The sequence below is a fragment of the Mustela nivalis genome, assembly GCF_964662115.1.
Source record: "Mustela nivalis genome assembly, chromosome: 8".
Lineage (NCBI taxonomy): Eukaryota > Metazoa > Chordata > Mammalia > Carnivora > Mustelidae > Mustela > Mustela nivalis.
Genome location: NC_139027.1, coordinates 119,092,471 through 119,108,145, shown reverse-complemented (window position 1 = coordinate 119,108,145; position 15,675 = coordinate 119,092,471). Strand labels below are relative to the sequence as shown.

The 15,675-nt window shown below is 43.1% G+C and overlaps 1 protein-coding gene across 6 annotated transcripts in view; it reads right to left on the bottom strand.

The window, feature by feature from the left end:
- Nucleotides 1–13,978, bottom strand: part of ASXL1 (ASXL transcriptional regulator 1) — a 73,589-nt gene extending 59,611 nt beyond the window's left edge. For 2 of the 6 annotated variants that reach the window (XM_082745917.1, XM_082745920.1), the window contains exons 1-3: nt 13,394–13,978; nt 7,833–7,915; nt 5,225–5,333 (exon numbers count right to left, since the gene is read on the bottom strand). In XM_082745917.1, the coding sequence (XP_082602043.1) occupies nt 5,225–5,333; nt 7,833–7,915; nt 13,394–13,450 (249 nt within the window). In that variant the 5' untranslated portion in view covers nt 13,451–13,978. Of the gene's footprint in view, nt 1–5,224; nt 5,334–7,832; nt 7,916–9,820; nt 9,954–11,360; nt 11,453–12,894; nt 13,258–13,393 lie in introns of those variants that run through there. The other 4 variants (XM_082745921.1, XM_082745919.1, XM_082745922.1 and 1 more) reach the window with 4 other exon arrangements.
- Between the last annotated feature and the right edge of the window lie 1,697 nt (nt 13,979–15,675).

The window sequence follows — 15,675 nt, the reverse complement described above, 5'->3', positions numbered from 1 at the left end:
TTTAAACTGTATCTAATGGCTCAGTTTCTGCCTGTAGCAATTAAGAGGAACCAGATTATGGCCACAGTCACAGACAGATTTACTTCTAGTGTCAGCAGATTCTTGCACAGATTTATGTAGAACTGCTCTAAAGAGGGCAAGGGAAAAAAAAGGATTCTTAGAAGTCAACTTGCTGAGCAGGAAAAAAAAAAAGGAAAAATCAAAATATGCATATTCCATAATAAAACTGATATAGAAGAAACGCGAATTACAAGGAGAATCGACTAGCTAAGATTTTGATGAAACCTAATCAACTACTTCTCATCCAGCCAACACCCAAGGACCTACTGTGTGCCAGACACAGGGGATACAATTAAAACAAAGTCCCTGCACTCCTACACTAGTGCAAAGAGGCTAACTACAAAGTAGTTTCTGATACAGGTAGGGTTATGAAACAAACAAAAACCCTCCTAATGTTGTAGAATTAGATGGGTAGAAATAATGTTCACTGAAAAAATACTTTTGGATTAAGAACCAAACGACAAGAAGTGACCACAGAGCTTTCTAGGCAGAGGGACTAGCAAGTGGACACAAAGCAGAGGTGTCTGAAAAACAAAGTGAAGACCAGAGTGGCTTTAGTAGAATGACCAAGGGGAAAGTGCTAGAACAGATTACAGAAGTCGGCAAGGGCTACACAGGATAGTGACATGATGTGATTTACATTTTTAAAAGACCACCCTAGGGGGAGCCTGGGTGGCTCAGTGGGTTAAAGCCTCTGCCTTCGGCTCAGGTCATGATCCCAGGGTCCTGGGATCGAGCCCCGCATCTGGCTTTCTGCTCAGGAGGGAGCCCGCTTCCCCTGCTCTCTCTGCCTGCCTCTGCCTACCTGTTATCTCTCTCTCTCTCTCTCTGTCAAATAAATAAATAAATAAATAAATCTTTTTTAAAAAATAGATAAATAAAAAAGACTACCCTGGGACACCTGGGTAGCTCAGTCAGTTGAGCATCTGCCTTCAGCTCAGGTCATGATGCCAGGGTCCTGGGATCGAGTACCATGTTGGGCTCCTTGCTCATCAGGGAGCTTGCTTTTCCCCCTACCTGCTGCTCCCCACGCCTGTGTGCACTCGCTCTGACAAATAAATAAAATCATGGGGCGCCTGGGTGGCTCAGTCATTAAGCCTCTGCCTTCGGCTCGGGTCATGATCTCAGGGTCCTGGGATCAAGCCCCGCATATGGCTCTTTGCTCAGCAGAGCCTGCTTCCCACTCTCTCTCTGCCTGCCTCTGCCTACTTGTGATCTCTCTCTGTCAAATAAATAAATAAAATTTTTAAAAATAAATAAATAAAATCATGGGTGGTGGGGAAGACCACCCTACTTGCTGTGCACATACCAAAAGTCAAAATGTTGGGGCACCAAGGTGGCTCAGTCAGTTAAGCATCTGCCTTCAGCTCAGGTCGTGATCCTGGGGTCCTGGGATCCAGCCCCACATCAGGCTTCCTGCTCTGGGGGGAGTTGGCTTCCCCCTCTCCCTGTGTGCTCTCTCTCAAATAAATAAATGAAGTCTTAAAAAAAAAAAATCAGGGGCGCCTGGGTGGCTCAGTGGGTTAAGCCGCTGCCTTCGGCTCAGGTCATGATCTCAGGGTCCTGGGATCGAGTCCCGCATCGGGCTCTCTGCTCAGCAGGGAGCCTGCTTCCTCCTCTCTCTCTCTGCCTGCCTCTCTGCCTACTTGTGATCTCTCTCTGTCAAATAAATAAATAAAAATCTTTAAAAAAAAAATAAAAAAAAATAAAAAAAAATAAAAAAAAATCAGAATCTTCTCTGATACTGCCTTTCAAATGATAGACTCCATGATTTTATTGTCTCTAAGTCTAGGCTTATTTCCTTTGTTCCTCTCAGTATTTAACAGTAACATAAATAGCTTTGAAATTGCTGTAAGTGTGGAGTTGTACGTGAATATTTTAATTATAGTTATAAAAATAACATTGTGGGACTGCAATAATTACCTCCCTCTCTTCCTCCATTTGCTTTTTCCTTTCTTTTATCTGCCGACTGGATTTTAATGTACGGATACTTCAAGTACAGTCATCTATTTCTTTTACCAAAAAGAGGTTTTTCACACTTTTATTAAAATATTCTATATATTTTAAAAAATCCAATGTGGCTAGTTAAATTGAGCTAAAAGATGTTGAAGGCTGAGCCCTGTATCATAGATGAGATGCAATAAAGTGGAAAGAGCCAGAAGTCATGTAAGTGACATACCCATGTGAGAATCATTCCACAATAATAATGCACGACATTTACATGACTGTAGTTATGCCTGACAGTGAGCACTGCAAAGACCAATACAGGCTAAACTCACCAGTGACACAACCACTAAGTCGAAAAAGCATAGTAGTTCAGCATCAAAGTCCTAAAAATGTAGAACACTACAAAGAAACTCAGAGTGGTTTTGTAAGAATGGGAAATCCCAAGTGTAAAAAACGATATGAATCCTACCTCTAACCAGACAATGATGGACACTGACAGATGATTTCAAGAAAGGCCTAAGGAAAGCAATTCAAATCAAGAATTCAAAGCATGGTTAGATTTCATCTATCCCGTTCATCCTTGAGAACTAGCTCTGGGGACTGATGCAAGCATCTATATATAAAATGTCAAATGTACCGTCGCATTCCCCAAAACAACTTTTTATCAGAGAAGGAACCCTGTGGCATGCCCCAAAAGACGCCAGCTTATCTGTAAACCTTTAGTAATCATAGATAAAGCCACATAAATGTATCCAGAACTGAAAAAAAATCCTGTTGTCAACTAAGTAGCAAAATCACATGAATAAACAGAATTCTGACCTTGATTGTCCACTAGAAGAGATTTCCAAACAGGGGGCAGAAAAACTACAAGGCATTCTGCACATGCTTTTTCTTAACACATGAGAGATAAGGTAGGCAAAGAAAATGCCACAGGATTTCAGAGGTGCATTTTCCAGATTAATTAAATTAAATGACTTGTGCCTTCCTGGCCCTTATTACAGGCAAGACCCAGACCAAACTACCACTAATACCATACATCACATCAGTTCCATCCTTCACTGCTGAGTGGCTCTGTGCTACAGCCTGGGGAGTGGACATGATCTAGCAGTGCAAATAGAAAGAAGCCTGGAGATAACTAAGATTTCTACACTTTTATTAGTCCTTTAAAAATGTATTTAATCCCACAAAACAACTGCCCTGAACTATTCAAAAATATCAATGCCATAAAAGACAAAACAAGGCATGGGAACTATTGTACATTAACAAAGATTAAAGAGACATGACAACCAAATGAAATGCAGCATTCTTTTTATTTTTTTTATTTAAATTCAATTAATTAACATATAGCGTATTAGTTTCAGAGGTAGAGTTTAGTGATTCATCAGTTGCATAGAACACCCAGTGCTCATTACATCAAGCGCCCTCCTTATTGTCCATCACCCAGTTACCCCATTCCCCAACTCACCTCCCCTCCAGGAACCCTCCGTTTGTTTCCTAGAGTTAAGACTTTCTTAGGGTTTGCCCCCTTCTCTGTTTTTATCTTATTTTATTTTTGAAATACATGATTCTTGATTGGATGCTGGACTGATAAAATAAGCTATAAAGAATATTTGTGGGACCAGAGACAATTTGACTGTGGACTATATTATATACTACTGTATCAATGTTAATTTTCTTGAATATGAAAATAAGATTATGGTTATGCAGAATAATGTACTTGTTCTTAAAACATTCATTCTAAAGTATGGAAGAGAGGTATAAAGCAAACTGCGGCAAAGTCATAAAGACAAATGAAACTCAGTTCCTACTCTCAATATGTTCACAGAAAAACGTATTTCTCCTCCCCCTTAAAATAGAAATAGGTCGTTAATATGCATATTTGTAATATACATAATATAAACAATTATAATCATATGTAACTATGTACCACTATGTTATATACAACAATGTGTAAATGCAATGGGAAAATGTCATTAGCAAGCAATTGACAATAAAGAACCTAAAGGAATACCAAAAAGGCTACCATTTATTAAGGACTGACTCTGTGTTAGAAATGTATATACCACCCCAAAGAAAGCTTAAACCTGTCCCACGTTATAAAGGTAGGTTTGGAACTCAGGGCTCTATTTCTCCCCAAGGTTTGGTTCCTGACATTACATTATGCAGCCTCTTAACAAAAGAAGTCCAAAATACTAGAAATAGATACAATATAGAAAACAGCAAAGACATCTGAATATAAGATACATTTGAAGTATACATAACATCAAGTTTTATGACTACAGGTTATGGACACTGTGGTATTTGCTCAAGTGCTTAATTGTGAATTAAAGAAAGTAAGTCTATCAAGAAAATAAAAAGGAAAAGTTGTGTACTACTAAAATTTATAAACCCATTATGGATGAGTAGAAGAGTCAGCATCAAATTCTGCTTCCTCATCATTATCCTGTCTAAATCAGGTCAGCAAACCACAGTCCCAAACCAAATCTGGCCCTCTCACCGTCTTTGGACATAAAGTTTTATTGGAACACAACCTTGCCCACTTATTTATGATTTGTCTATGCCTGCCTTCCTGCTACAGTGGCAGAGATAAATAATTATAATAGAGACAGCAGGGTCCACAAAACCTAAAATATTACTGGCCCTTTACAGAAAGTTTGCCAACCCCTGGTTTAAATGATAACCATTTATATCAAATAATAAAAAAATAATTAGTCTATTCATTTCAGCTCTTTTTAAGCTTTACTGTGACCTCTGATTTAAGTTCTCTTCCTTTGTAATTAGTGCCACTTAGAAAAAGCTAAGGAGTTTTTGACTTTCCACAAGGATGTTCACATCAGTTATATTCCACAGAGTAGGTCTTATTTTAGCTGCCCAGTAATTTATCTTTCATGGTACTATTACAAACAAAATCCTAATTACAACACATTTGTAGTTACCCACACACATCCTTATCCCACTACTGCCTACCATCTGCAAAGATATAAACAAAGAAAAGATGAATAGCTGATATGACTTTCTGAAAACACAAAATAGCTGATATGACTAAAGAACTCCTAATACCCTGTTCACCCTAGAATATCTCAAAGTACTGTTTAGGACCAACACCATCATCATCACCGGCCTGCTTATTAGAAATGCAAATTCAGGGGTCTCATCCCAGACCTATACCAGGTAACTCTCATACTAAAAGTTTAAGAACAGAGTTGATATTACTTACCTTGAGTGTGAACAGGCTGATTCGGCCAGGCAGTTTATAAAACAGCCCCTCTCCTCCTCTTGAATTGGAATGTAGCATGGCATTGAGACACGCAAGAGGGGATGTCCCGCTGTAAAAACATACAAGGATAGATGAGTGTTACAGAAATCTATATGCCTGCTTACTCAAAGATCCAATACCTTCCAACTCATTCTTAAATCAAGAAGCAGCAGAGCAAGAAATACAGCAGAAAAGAGCCCATGATGACAAGTCCACTCTGAAAGTAATACAGGGCAACGAATGAAATCCCCATCAATCACACCCAGGTAGGACATGGTATGTGATTCCCCTGTTCCACACCCGGCACTTCCTTAGTGCCTTGTGACAATATCAACCAAGTTCTTAAAGAAATTTAGAAAAAGTACACAATATTCAAATTCAGGGAGTTTTAAAAATACATATTACACAATATTTTTATTAAATTTTAATATTAATTAAAAACAAAACTGTGTTTCCTAGCCTCTGTATTTTGACTTATATATATAATGCTCAGAAACTGCCACAAAACATTATGAACACAAAGACCACAGAACCAATGGTACTGTCCCAAGAAAACAAGCACACCTCTTCATCCTCAGTTAAATATTTGCTAATAAGCACACAAAAAGAATATTTCATTTGCTTTTTCTCTGTTGGGAAAGGAAGAGAATGGGTTTATTCTATATCTAGGCAGGAGCAATCACTTAAATTTCAACTTAAAAAAAAAAATTCAGCCAAATGGATCTGGTACCCAATAATGAAAAAAAGATGGCTCATTAAGATAGTTCACACTCCCTGCTGCAGCAGTTGGTTGCAAAACAGTAACTCAGTGAATCAAAGGCCATCTACTGAAACTTAAAATAGAACAGCTGTCAAAAACACAGACAAATGTCCATTATTAATATTAACTGAGTTTGGCACTAGCATGTTAGTACTAAGATTCACCTGTGCACCTTCTCGTCCCTCTCCCAAGTATGTTAAAAATACATAAATATCTTAAGTAAAGCCTCTTAAGATCTTTCAGAACCAGAAGCCTTAATTTATGCAGTGTTAAAAATAAATTCGGAGTCTAAAAAAGCCATTAAAAAAAAAAAACCCTATTACTTATTCTGCTTTGGAACACACTGATGCTAAAAAAAATTTTCACCAAGAACCAATCTCTACAAGAATCTTTGTGCAGTATCTGGAGTATCAAGTGGGTGTGCTAACATCTCTGCTACAAGGGGGGACAGCATGCTGGCAGAGTCCTTCAGCAGAACAGTGTGACTCCTACACACTATACCTCTGTCTACAAATTACAGAACTGCTCGCTCACTCATCATGAGCCATCACGACTGCTTCATTAATTCCTGTAAGAGCAAGAATCAGAAACAAGTTGAAGTTCTCAATTTTATCTGTCCCAAAGGGACTAATTTACCTTCTATAGGTATAGTGGTCCAACAGCAGTGCAGACAGCAGCATGATGGGAAATAGCCCATAAAAACAAAAATAAAGCACAATTATAACACTACACAGTGCATAGGTACTATTTAAATGAATGTGATCTACACAATCCTGATCTTCCCTCCCCACGAACTGTCAGCTTAAGACTGTTTGAACTGATAACTGGAAAGTGAGGATCTTTTGACCCTAAAAGGTCAATTTCAAGCAGCTAAAGCTTAACCAGCAAAAGCATGTGCCATTTGTTCTAAGTCCCAAGAAGGAGAACGTGTTGTGCTCTCCTCTTTCATTTACATTAAAGAAGAGGGAAGCTGGGATGCCTGGGTGACTCAGTTGGTTAGACGACTGCCTTCGGCTCAGGTCATGATCCTGGAGTCCCGGGATCGAGTCCCGCATCGGACTCCCAGCTCCATGGGGAGTCTGCTTCTCTCTCTGACCTTCTCCTCGTTCATGCTCTCTCTCACTATCTCTCTCTCAAGTAAATAAATAAAATCTTTAAAAAAAAAAAAAAAAAAGAAGAAGAGGGAAGCTGGGGTGAGAGTGAAGAGAGAAGAATCAAACCAACCACTGATTTTCATGCCTGCAATTCTTTTTGTCTCTAATTTGTTGCTTCTCTAGGAGAATAAAATCAAGGTCACGCTAAACTTTAGTATATTCCTATGATGAATGGCTAGAATCAGTAGGGAGGAAAAAAAGCCAGTGGTGTTACGGTGATGAAACCACCCTTCTCTTGATCCTAAAACAAAGAACTTCAGGGATATAGAAAGAAGGGAAGTTTTAAACAAGAAAGAGTCTATCAGAGTCTGCCCCTTCTCTACTAAAATGTGCAAGAGAATACAAAAGAAAACGCGTGGATTCTGTACACAAATCTTAAATGTCAAGATTTAAGGGAGAACAAGAATAGGGAAAGCCGCTGCATCTCTAACGAAAACAAATGGATGTTCACCCACTCCCACCTGCCACTCAGAGGACACACACCTGGGAGAAGAGTTCTATACACCAAACCAGGGACGGGTAGGGGAGTGCGGGGGGGTGGAGAGACGAAGAGACACATAGAGAGAGAAGGCATATTACACACTTAATCATGTCACTATCTACAGATAGGCCTCTGCCCTATGAAACGCTTTTGAACAATAAGAACAATACAAACCTCATTTCCTTTAGTCCTTCTGCCTCTATGACCTGCAGAATCTGTTTTGGTGTCATTGGGGCATCCGAGTAGTTTTCTAGTACCTGAAGAAATATAAATGTTCCGATTTTAGTGCACAATTTCCATTTATATCCATCAGTCCATATCCTGTTCTGCTGTGAGGCACCACGGCTATCAATTTCGTTTTTCCAGAGTTAATCCTGCTTCAAAAACCAAACTACATATCTATCTAAGATGCTGCTAAAAGTGACCAAAATTAGCATAAATATTCTAACTCTTAATTCTAAAAACACCCATCCTCTTAGCACACGTGCTATGATATGGGGGCTGGGCCTTAGCAACATTGGTTACTGCTTAACTTCATATTGTTCACATGACTAAAGCACAGAATACACAAACTACAAAATAATGACAAGACAGAAATGCACTCTGACATAGAAGTCTCATTAGTGCCCATATTTTTAAGTGATGGTTTCGCCACTGTGTTGTGAAATTTTGGTGTTAACTGCCACAGTACATATTTCCATTTGGCAACATGAGGCTCTGATTCTGTATGACTGGTGCAGGCAAAGCAACAAGAAACAGAACGTCCCATTTGTGTTAGCATCGTCTCCAACAAAGTCATGGCAGCAGTTTTCCAGCGAGCAACTGCAGCTCTCTCACGGGATGGAGCGGAGATGTTTTAGAAATGCTATCCTTCTAAGGGAGGAGGAAAGCTGTCAGTATCTCTGCACTGTCTCTACCATCAGCTGCTGAGGCTACTCCACACAACATCTTGCAGTCCCTTTACAACTGTAACAACTAAGTGAAGCGCCGCTTTGTCACAAAGAAAATGTGAAGCAAGTCTGACAAGGACTGCTGCTAAAGGGTCTCCTGGCAGAAGAACAAGAGCCCTCAGCACTAAAGGAAGTCAAGCTTTGGAGAAGCAGATGCTGAAATCAATCCCCTATTTACCATGGTCCCACTGTTAGCCTCTCTCAATTCTACATTCTCTTCAAGTAGTATTATCACCTCTCAACTTCAACTATAGCTTCAACTACTACCTATAGTCTGCTAACTCCCAAATATCCACCTCTAGCCTACCCAGCTTCTGACTCAAATATTCACTTCTGGACCCATATCCCCCCCATCATCTGCTGTAATTCATCTAACCTGCAACTCCAATTCTTTGCCCTTCTTCCTCCAGCACCTAATGCAGAAACCTAGGCAGCACCCTTCACTCTCTCACCTGTCCCCCAGTTCCTTCCCTCACCCAACACACAGCCCCTTGGCTAATATCCCTGCAACCAGCCCTGCTTTCTTCAAATCGATCCTTTCTCCACCACCATCCTTCACTCCACAAATACATGAAATACTTCCCCGTGCCAGGAACAATTCTAGAATTCAACAGTAAACAAGACCAAATCCCTGCTCTTGCAGAACTTACCTGCTATAGCCTGAGGTCAACCCAACAAAATAAATCTGCCCTCGTCACTTTCCCCGTTTTAAAATTCTTCAACAGCAATCACATACAGCAAAGGCCAAAGCTTCCTAAGAAGAACTCACCAGCTCACTGGAAAAGCACAGGCTTTAGAACCAGACGGACCTGGATTTAAATGCTAGCCCTCCAAACTTGGCCGAGTTACCTACCCAACCTGAGCCTCAGTGGCCTGACTTATAATGGAAGAATATTGCTGTCTTCTTGTAAGAGCTGTTTTACAAATAACCGACCGTGGAAGTGTGTGCCTCTGGTGCCCAGCATAAATATGTGCTCACGGGTCTGGCACACAAGGCCCTTGGAATCTGGTCTCTGCCTGTCTCTCTACCTGAATACCAAACTGATACTCCACAACTTCACATTCCAATAACTATAGGTAGTTCTTCTACCCAATTCCCACACTCTCCACCCTGCCTGTGCACAAGCGTGCACACACAAACACACACACACACCACCAGCTCCTTCTCACCAGCTCCTAACATCCTCCGTGAGGCACCTAACTTCTACTCACCCTTCAAGATTCAGTTTGAAAAGCAACTTCCTCCAGGAAGCCTTCTCTGTTCTCTGCCAGGCAGAGTTAAATGTCTCTTTTCAGTGTTCTTGTAGTCCACAACACATGTTAATTTGCCTTCCAAAGTAGGACACTTTTGAGTGCAAGGAGGAACCAGTCATAATGAAGCCTGGACAATAAGCCTGAACCAGGATGTCTGTTTATTATACATACACCTATGATGGCACTTATCATGAATGTAGTAAAATTCTATTCATGGGTCTAGACCTTCCATTCCCAGAAGACCATAAGTTCCTCAAGAGCAAATCTTATCCATCTTTGTATTCTAAGAACCTGAGTGCCAAGTTAAACAGTGTTGACTTGAACAAACCCACAACAAACCGTTAGAAGCTACTAATCACTGCCACAGACAGCACTTCTCTCTAAATGAGAGCTGAGCTAGCGAATTTTTGTGCGGTAATTTTTTTTAAGCAGCAGCATGACTCTGAAAAATTAGTTACCAATTATTTAAACAGCAGTAGGGAAGAGCCTGAGAATCTAAGAGAATCTACAGACTGAGAATCTAACTTCTCTAAAAGGAAGTTACATCAAAAGATACAAAGTATTCACTTTTATTATAATTGTATATGCCTCCAGCTTTTAGTGTAAGAACAATTCAGCAGTGTTCTATTTCTAGTCCTTGTCTTTCTAGCACACTTTAAAAAAAAAAAAAAAGTATCTCTTCTCCTACTTCAAAGAGAAAAAAAAATGTTTGATGTAAGAATGGTCAGTCCTCAATCAAAGTGAAAGATAAAAAGTACAATGAAGAATTTCTCAAAGCCAGGGAGAATCCATTTAAGGACATTCAATTTAAAGGGAAATCCCCTTGGCTATTTCTCCCAAACAAATCGTTCCTAACAAGGAGTAGGATTTATACCATCCAACCCTCTAAAGTCTACCTCTTATATCATGGAAAGACAATACTACAAAATGTTTGAAAGAAGAGTATCTACTCCTCAACAACATAATTAACATCTGCAAAAGCCAACCTCCTGGGATATACTACATGACTAAAATTCTCCAGAAGTCTCTTCTTTCCTACCAAAATAGTTTTTTTAGAATTCCCAGTATCACTCTAGCCACCAATCTAAGCAAGGTCAGGAGCAATATGAAACCACCCCAAAGCAAGTGCATCTAATTGCCAGGGCAAGCACTCCAAATTCACCTGTCTGAAGAGTAGATTTAATCGCCTGCCCTCCCCTTAAGGCTTTCTTTAGTCAAGCTGCTCTGTCCAGCACAAGCTCTCTCAAACTCCCCAGCACTTGGGTGTTGCAGCAGTTTTCTTTAAACGGGGAGATGACTCTAAAAAGTTGCCTCTCACCCACCAAATGGTCTTGTCCAAAGGGACAGAAAATTCTTATAAAAAACAATAAAAGATATGCACGATTACATGCCACATTTCCACATGTTGTCTTTCACATGTTTAAGGGGACTACAAAGTCATTCCTGTTCCTATTATTTTTTAAAGAAGAGCCATAAAACAAAGAGAGAAATAACTTACTCAGATAAACTGACATGAAGTTCACCCAGTGACAAAACAAAACTAACAACCTGGATACTGGAGTTCAGATCACAGTAAGTTCAAGAACCTAAAGCGGCTGAACAGAACAGTGGACACTGAATTCCTAAAGTCTTTCAACTTGTAAGAGCCAAAAGAGCTTTGAGACAAATAAACTTTAGAATTCTGTTAGAACATAACACGGGATTTAAAGGCACTTTCACCTACCTCTAACAAGTAAAACTCTAGCAGGCAAATTTCCTTTTGGTGTCCAGAGTCATAAACACCTGCATACCAGGAGTTTAGAGAATTTCAATGAACACCCAAGACTCAGCTTGAGGAAAAGGAAAGCAAGCACATTCTTTGGCTCTCCCCTCCTCTCCTTCAGGCCTAAATTTGTTTCCAGGTGTGGCAACACTGGAGAAATCCTAAAATTTCCAAGAGATCTCAAAGTTAGCCAAAGCTTCCACATGTTGTCTTTCAGAAGTCTGAGTCAAAAAATATTTAGAATTTCAAAATCTTCAAATTTCAAATGCCGAACTAAAACAAGTGAACTGAAGCATGAAACTTGAGCAAACACTTGCTATTTCTGTTCATTGGGCAACAAGTGCCTGGGGAAGACAATCAGGAATACCAGTGAACACTCTCTTGTAAACCAAACAGTTCTTTTAAGTGAATAACTGAATTCTACATGCTCCAAGAAAGAAAAGGTGTACCATGGAGCTATAACAACCCCCAACACAACAGTCTTCTCTTTGCGCAACACTTGTGAGGAAGGAACCTCACTTCCCAATAAAGTAAAAGATCAGAAAGTAAAGTAAAGCTTCATTCATCATTAAAAGTGAATTACAGCAATTATATATAAACTACAAGGTGTGAAGAGACAAGTACGCTATCCGCACTATAACCCTACTCTGTACATAGCTCTTGAGGAAGTGACATCTTTGGGAGAAGTTACTATTGTCACCTGCCAATACTTTATAAGAACATGTCTCCCAGTGTCTTAGCTTTGTGGGTGCAAATCCAAAAGGAAGGTATTTCGCTTACAAGTCCTCTGACGCTATGAAAGCAAAACACACAACCCTCCTCATACCGCAGTTCAACACTCAAATTACTCCCTCCTTTGCTAAGTCCTCAGCAGAATCTTCACAGATACTTGGTCTTTGTCCAACACTTCATGTAAAACACGCACCAGGACACTAAGGAGAGGAGGACACACACATACATCCTTTGCAAAGTAGAGTCAGTTCTCTGCAGAGTGCCTATCTCCAGTATAGCTTATGAAGTAAAACGCTCTAGTCAGCGTTTCTCAAAGTGTGGTCCCGGGCCACCTGCATTACACTCAACATGGCAAGCTGGTTAAAATGAAGACACTGAGGCTCCCTACTCAAGTCTGAATTTCAGACTCAGATCTTAACTACGACTTCAGGACTAACATTCTTAAAAACCTCCCAGGTGTCCCCAACAATACACTAAAGTTTGAGAACCACTGCTCAGGGTTCCACCTGGGAGTAAGCACTTGCTTCCCTCCACACACCTGGTTTAGATTGGCAAAGCTCAAAATGTCATTCGCGTCCTTAAAATCGGGGGTGTTTTCCGACCCCTGGAGTCAAACACACACCCCATGGCCCACCAGGAAGCGAGGGAGGAGCTTCCGACCCTTCCCGGAAACCTAACTCCCCCGAGTGCATAAACGAAGCTTCCCCAGACCCCCAGACGCTGCCAAATAGTGGGGGAGGGGAGGCTGGGGCCCCGCCGCCCAGAGGGGGAGGAGCCGGCCTGCCAGCTCGCCCCTCCGCAGGAATTTAGGGGGTGGGGGAGCTGCAGAAAAAGGCGCCACATCCGACCGGCGGGGGACCTCTCCCCCACCCAACGCCTGGGGGGTGGGGGAAGCTGCCCCTTTCCAAGCGAAATGGTGGCCCCGCCCCCTCCTGCAGTGGGCAGGGCCTCGCCCCTCCCCCTACCCGCGGAGGGGGCTCTGCTAGCCCACCCCCCCCCCGCGTCCCCCACTGAGCCCCCTCGGCGGCCCGCCTCACCAGGCGCGCGGCCTCGGCCCACGTGCGCTCCTTCTTCCTCTTCTGTTTGTCCTTCATCCTCCTCCTCCCCGGCGGCGGCGGCGGCTCCACGCGGGACCTCCGGGCGGGGCGGGTGGCGGCGACGCGGGGCTGGGGCAGCGGTGGCGGCGGCGGCGGCGGGGGGCGCGTGGCGGCGGCAGCGGCGACGCGCGAGGACTCGGGTGCGGCCGGGGAGAGGGGGCGGGCGCCCGGGGACCGGCTGGCGCGAGACCCGGCGCGAGGGCGGCGGTGGGGGAGGGGTGGCGGCGGCTCCACGCACCCGCGCTGCGTCAGTCGCCCACGGCGGCGGCGGCAGCGGCGGCAGCCCCGCGATCGCTAAGGAATGCGGCGGCTCCGCATAACCACGGGGTCAGAGGTCACGGCTCCAGCCTCCGCTTTCCCGCTTTGCTGAGGGGCCAAGACAGGACTGGCGGTGGGGCAGGAAGGCGAGACGCGGCTTTCCCTTCGGCGCCCGGGTGTGTGCGTGTCCGCCGTGGGTGTGTGTGTGTGTGAGTGTGTGTGAAGAGTGAGGAGGGGGAGTGTGGGTTTTTTTTTTTTTTTTGAACAAAAACAAACCGAAAGGGCGGCTGGGAATCGTAGTCCCGGCTGCTTCTCTGGCCTCCCCCGCTCCGGAAGAATATGGCTGCACGAAACGCTTGGACCACACTTCCCGGCGTGCCTCGCGGCTCTTTTCCGCCCTCCCCTACTTTTCCTCCCCCTCACACAGAGCTCGGTAAAGAAGACCGACGGGCAGTAGTTCGGGGAATAGACTGGGCGGAGTCTCGCGATGTTCGGGAACTGGCTGGGAGCCTGAGGCATTCTGGGAGGCGGTGCTGGGAAGGGGCGGTGGCTGGACTCCCCAGCCATGCTTAACCCTTTCGGAGCTTCTCGCATCCCGGCAGCTGGGCGGTTAAGGGTGGAGATAGAGAACTGGTGGTAGTTCGACTCCCAGTGCGCTCTTTGTGCCTTTCCCCGCCTAAACGGTTTTCACCGACACTTCATAGAGATGACAAGGGACAGGACTTTCCCTTTTGGTCCTGCCCTAAATGACTCACCGCTGAATAATAATGAGACAATGAGACACTCATACCAGTAAAACGGTTATTCCACGTTTGATGGCCCTAAACAGTTCCCCATTTCCTCCTGTGCTAATACCACTATATGTTTGCAGAAGTTGCTTCCGCAGCCTAGAGCATTCTTAACCATTTGGCAAACTTCGTGATAATGAGGCGTAAAGAACTTGGACTTTTGGACCATACTGACCAGAATGCAATTGAGGCCTTTTTAGAGGTGGTACCCTGAGGAAAACACAGGCCCTGGAGTCAAGTAGACCTATGCTGGAATCCTGGCTAAGTCACCCCTGGGTACCTAAAACTAAGGGTTCAACTACTCTGAGCCTCAATTTTTTTTTTTTTAAGATTTTATTTATTTATTTGACAGAGATCACAAGTAGGCAGAGAGAGAGGAAGGATCCCTGCCAAGCAGAGATTCCCCATGTGGGGCTCAATCCCAGGACCCTGGGATCATGACCTGAGCAGAAGGCAGGGGCCTTAACTCACTGAGCCACCCAGGTGCCCTGAGCCTCAATTTTTTAAATCTACATTAGTCTAATACTTCACAGCACTATTGGGATTAAAATTAACATAAAACACTTGGTAGACTGGAAGAGGGTGTGAAGCGGGACCTTGACATTAGGTCCATATAATGTGGCTCCTGGTATAGTGTTTAATAATTAGTATAAGCTGAGAGCCAGTGGTTGCAGAGTATGAAACCTTGAGCCCCTCTGAGCCTTGGTTGCAGAGTATGAAATGAAATGAGGTTCAGAGTACTGAACACATAGGTTTTCTGTACTTATTTGTCCAGAAATTCTTTTTTTTTTTTAAGATTTTATTTATTTATTTGCCAGACAGAGATCACAAGTAGGCAGAGAGGTAGACAGAAAGAGAGGAGGAAGCAGGCTCCCTGCTGAGCAGAGAGCCTGATTTGGGGGCTCAATCTCAGGACCCTGGGATCATGACCTAAGCCGAAGGCAGAGGCTTTAACCCACTGAGCCACCCAGGCGCCCAGTTTTAAGCTGGATTAATAAGCAGCTCTTCGAAATTAGAAAGACAGAATCAAAGGCCACGTTTGAAAGGTTTCCCTGGGTGAGGAAAGAACCTTCTCCCTGATGTTAGCACATGGAAGAGCCAGAGTTAGAGAAGACCCCTACTGTGCTGTCTAGTCCTAACACCAGGAAGCTAGTGCTCCTGCTTTGATGCTCATCA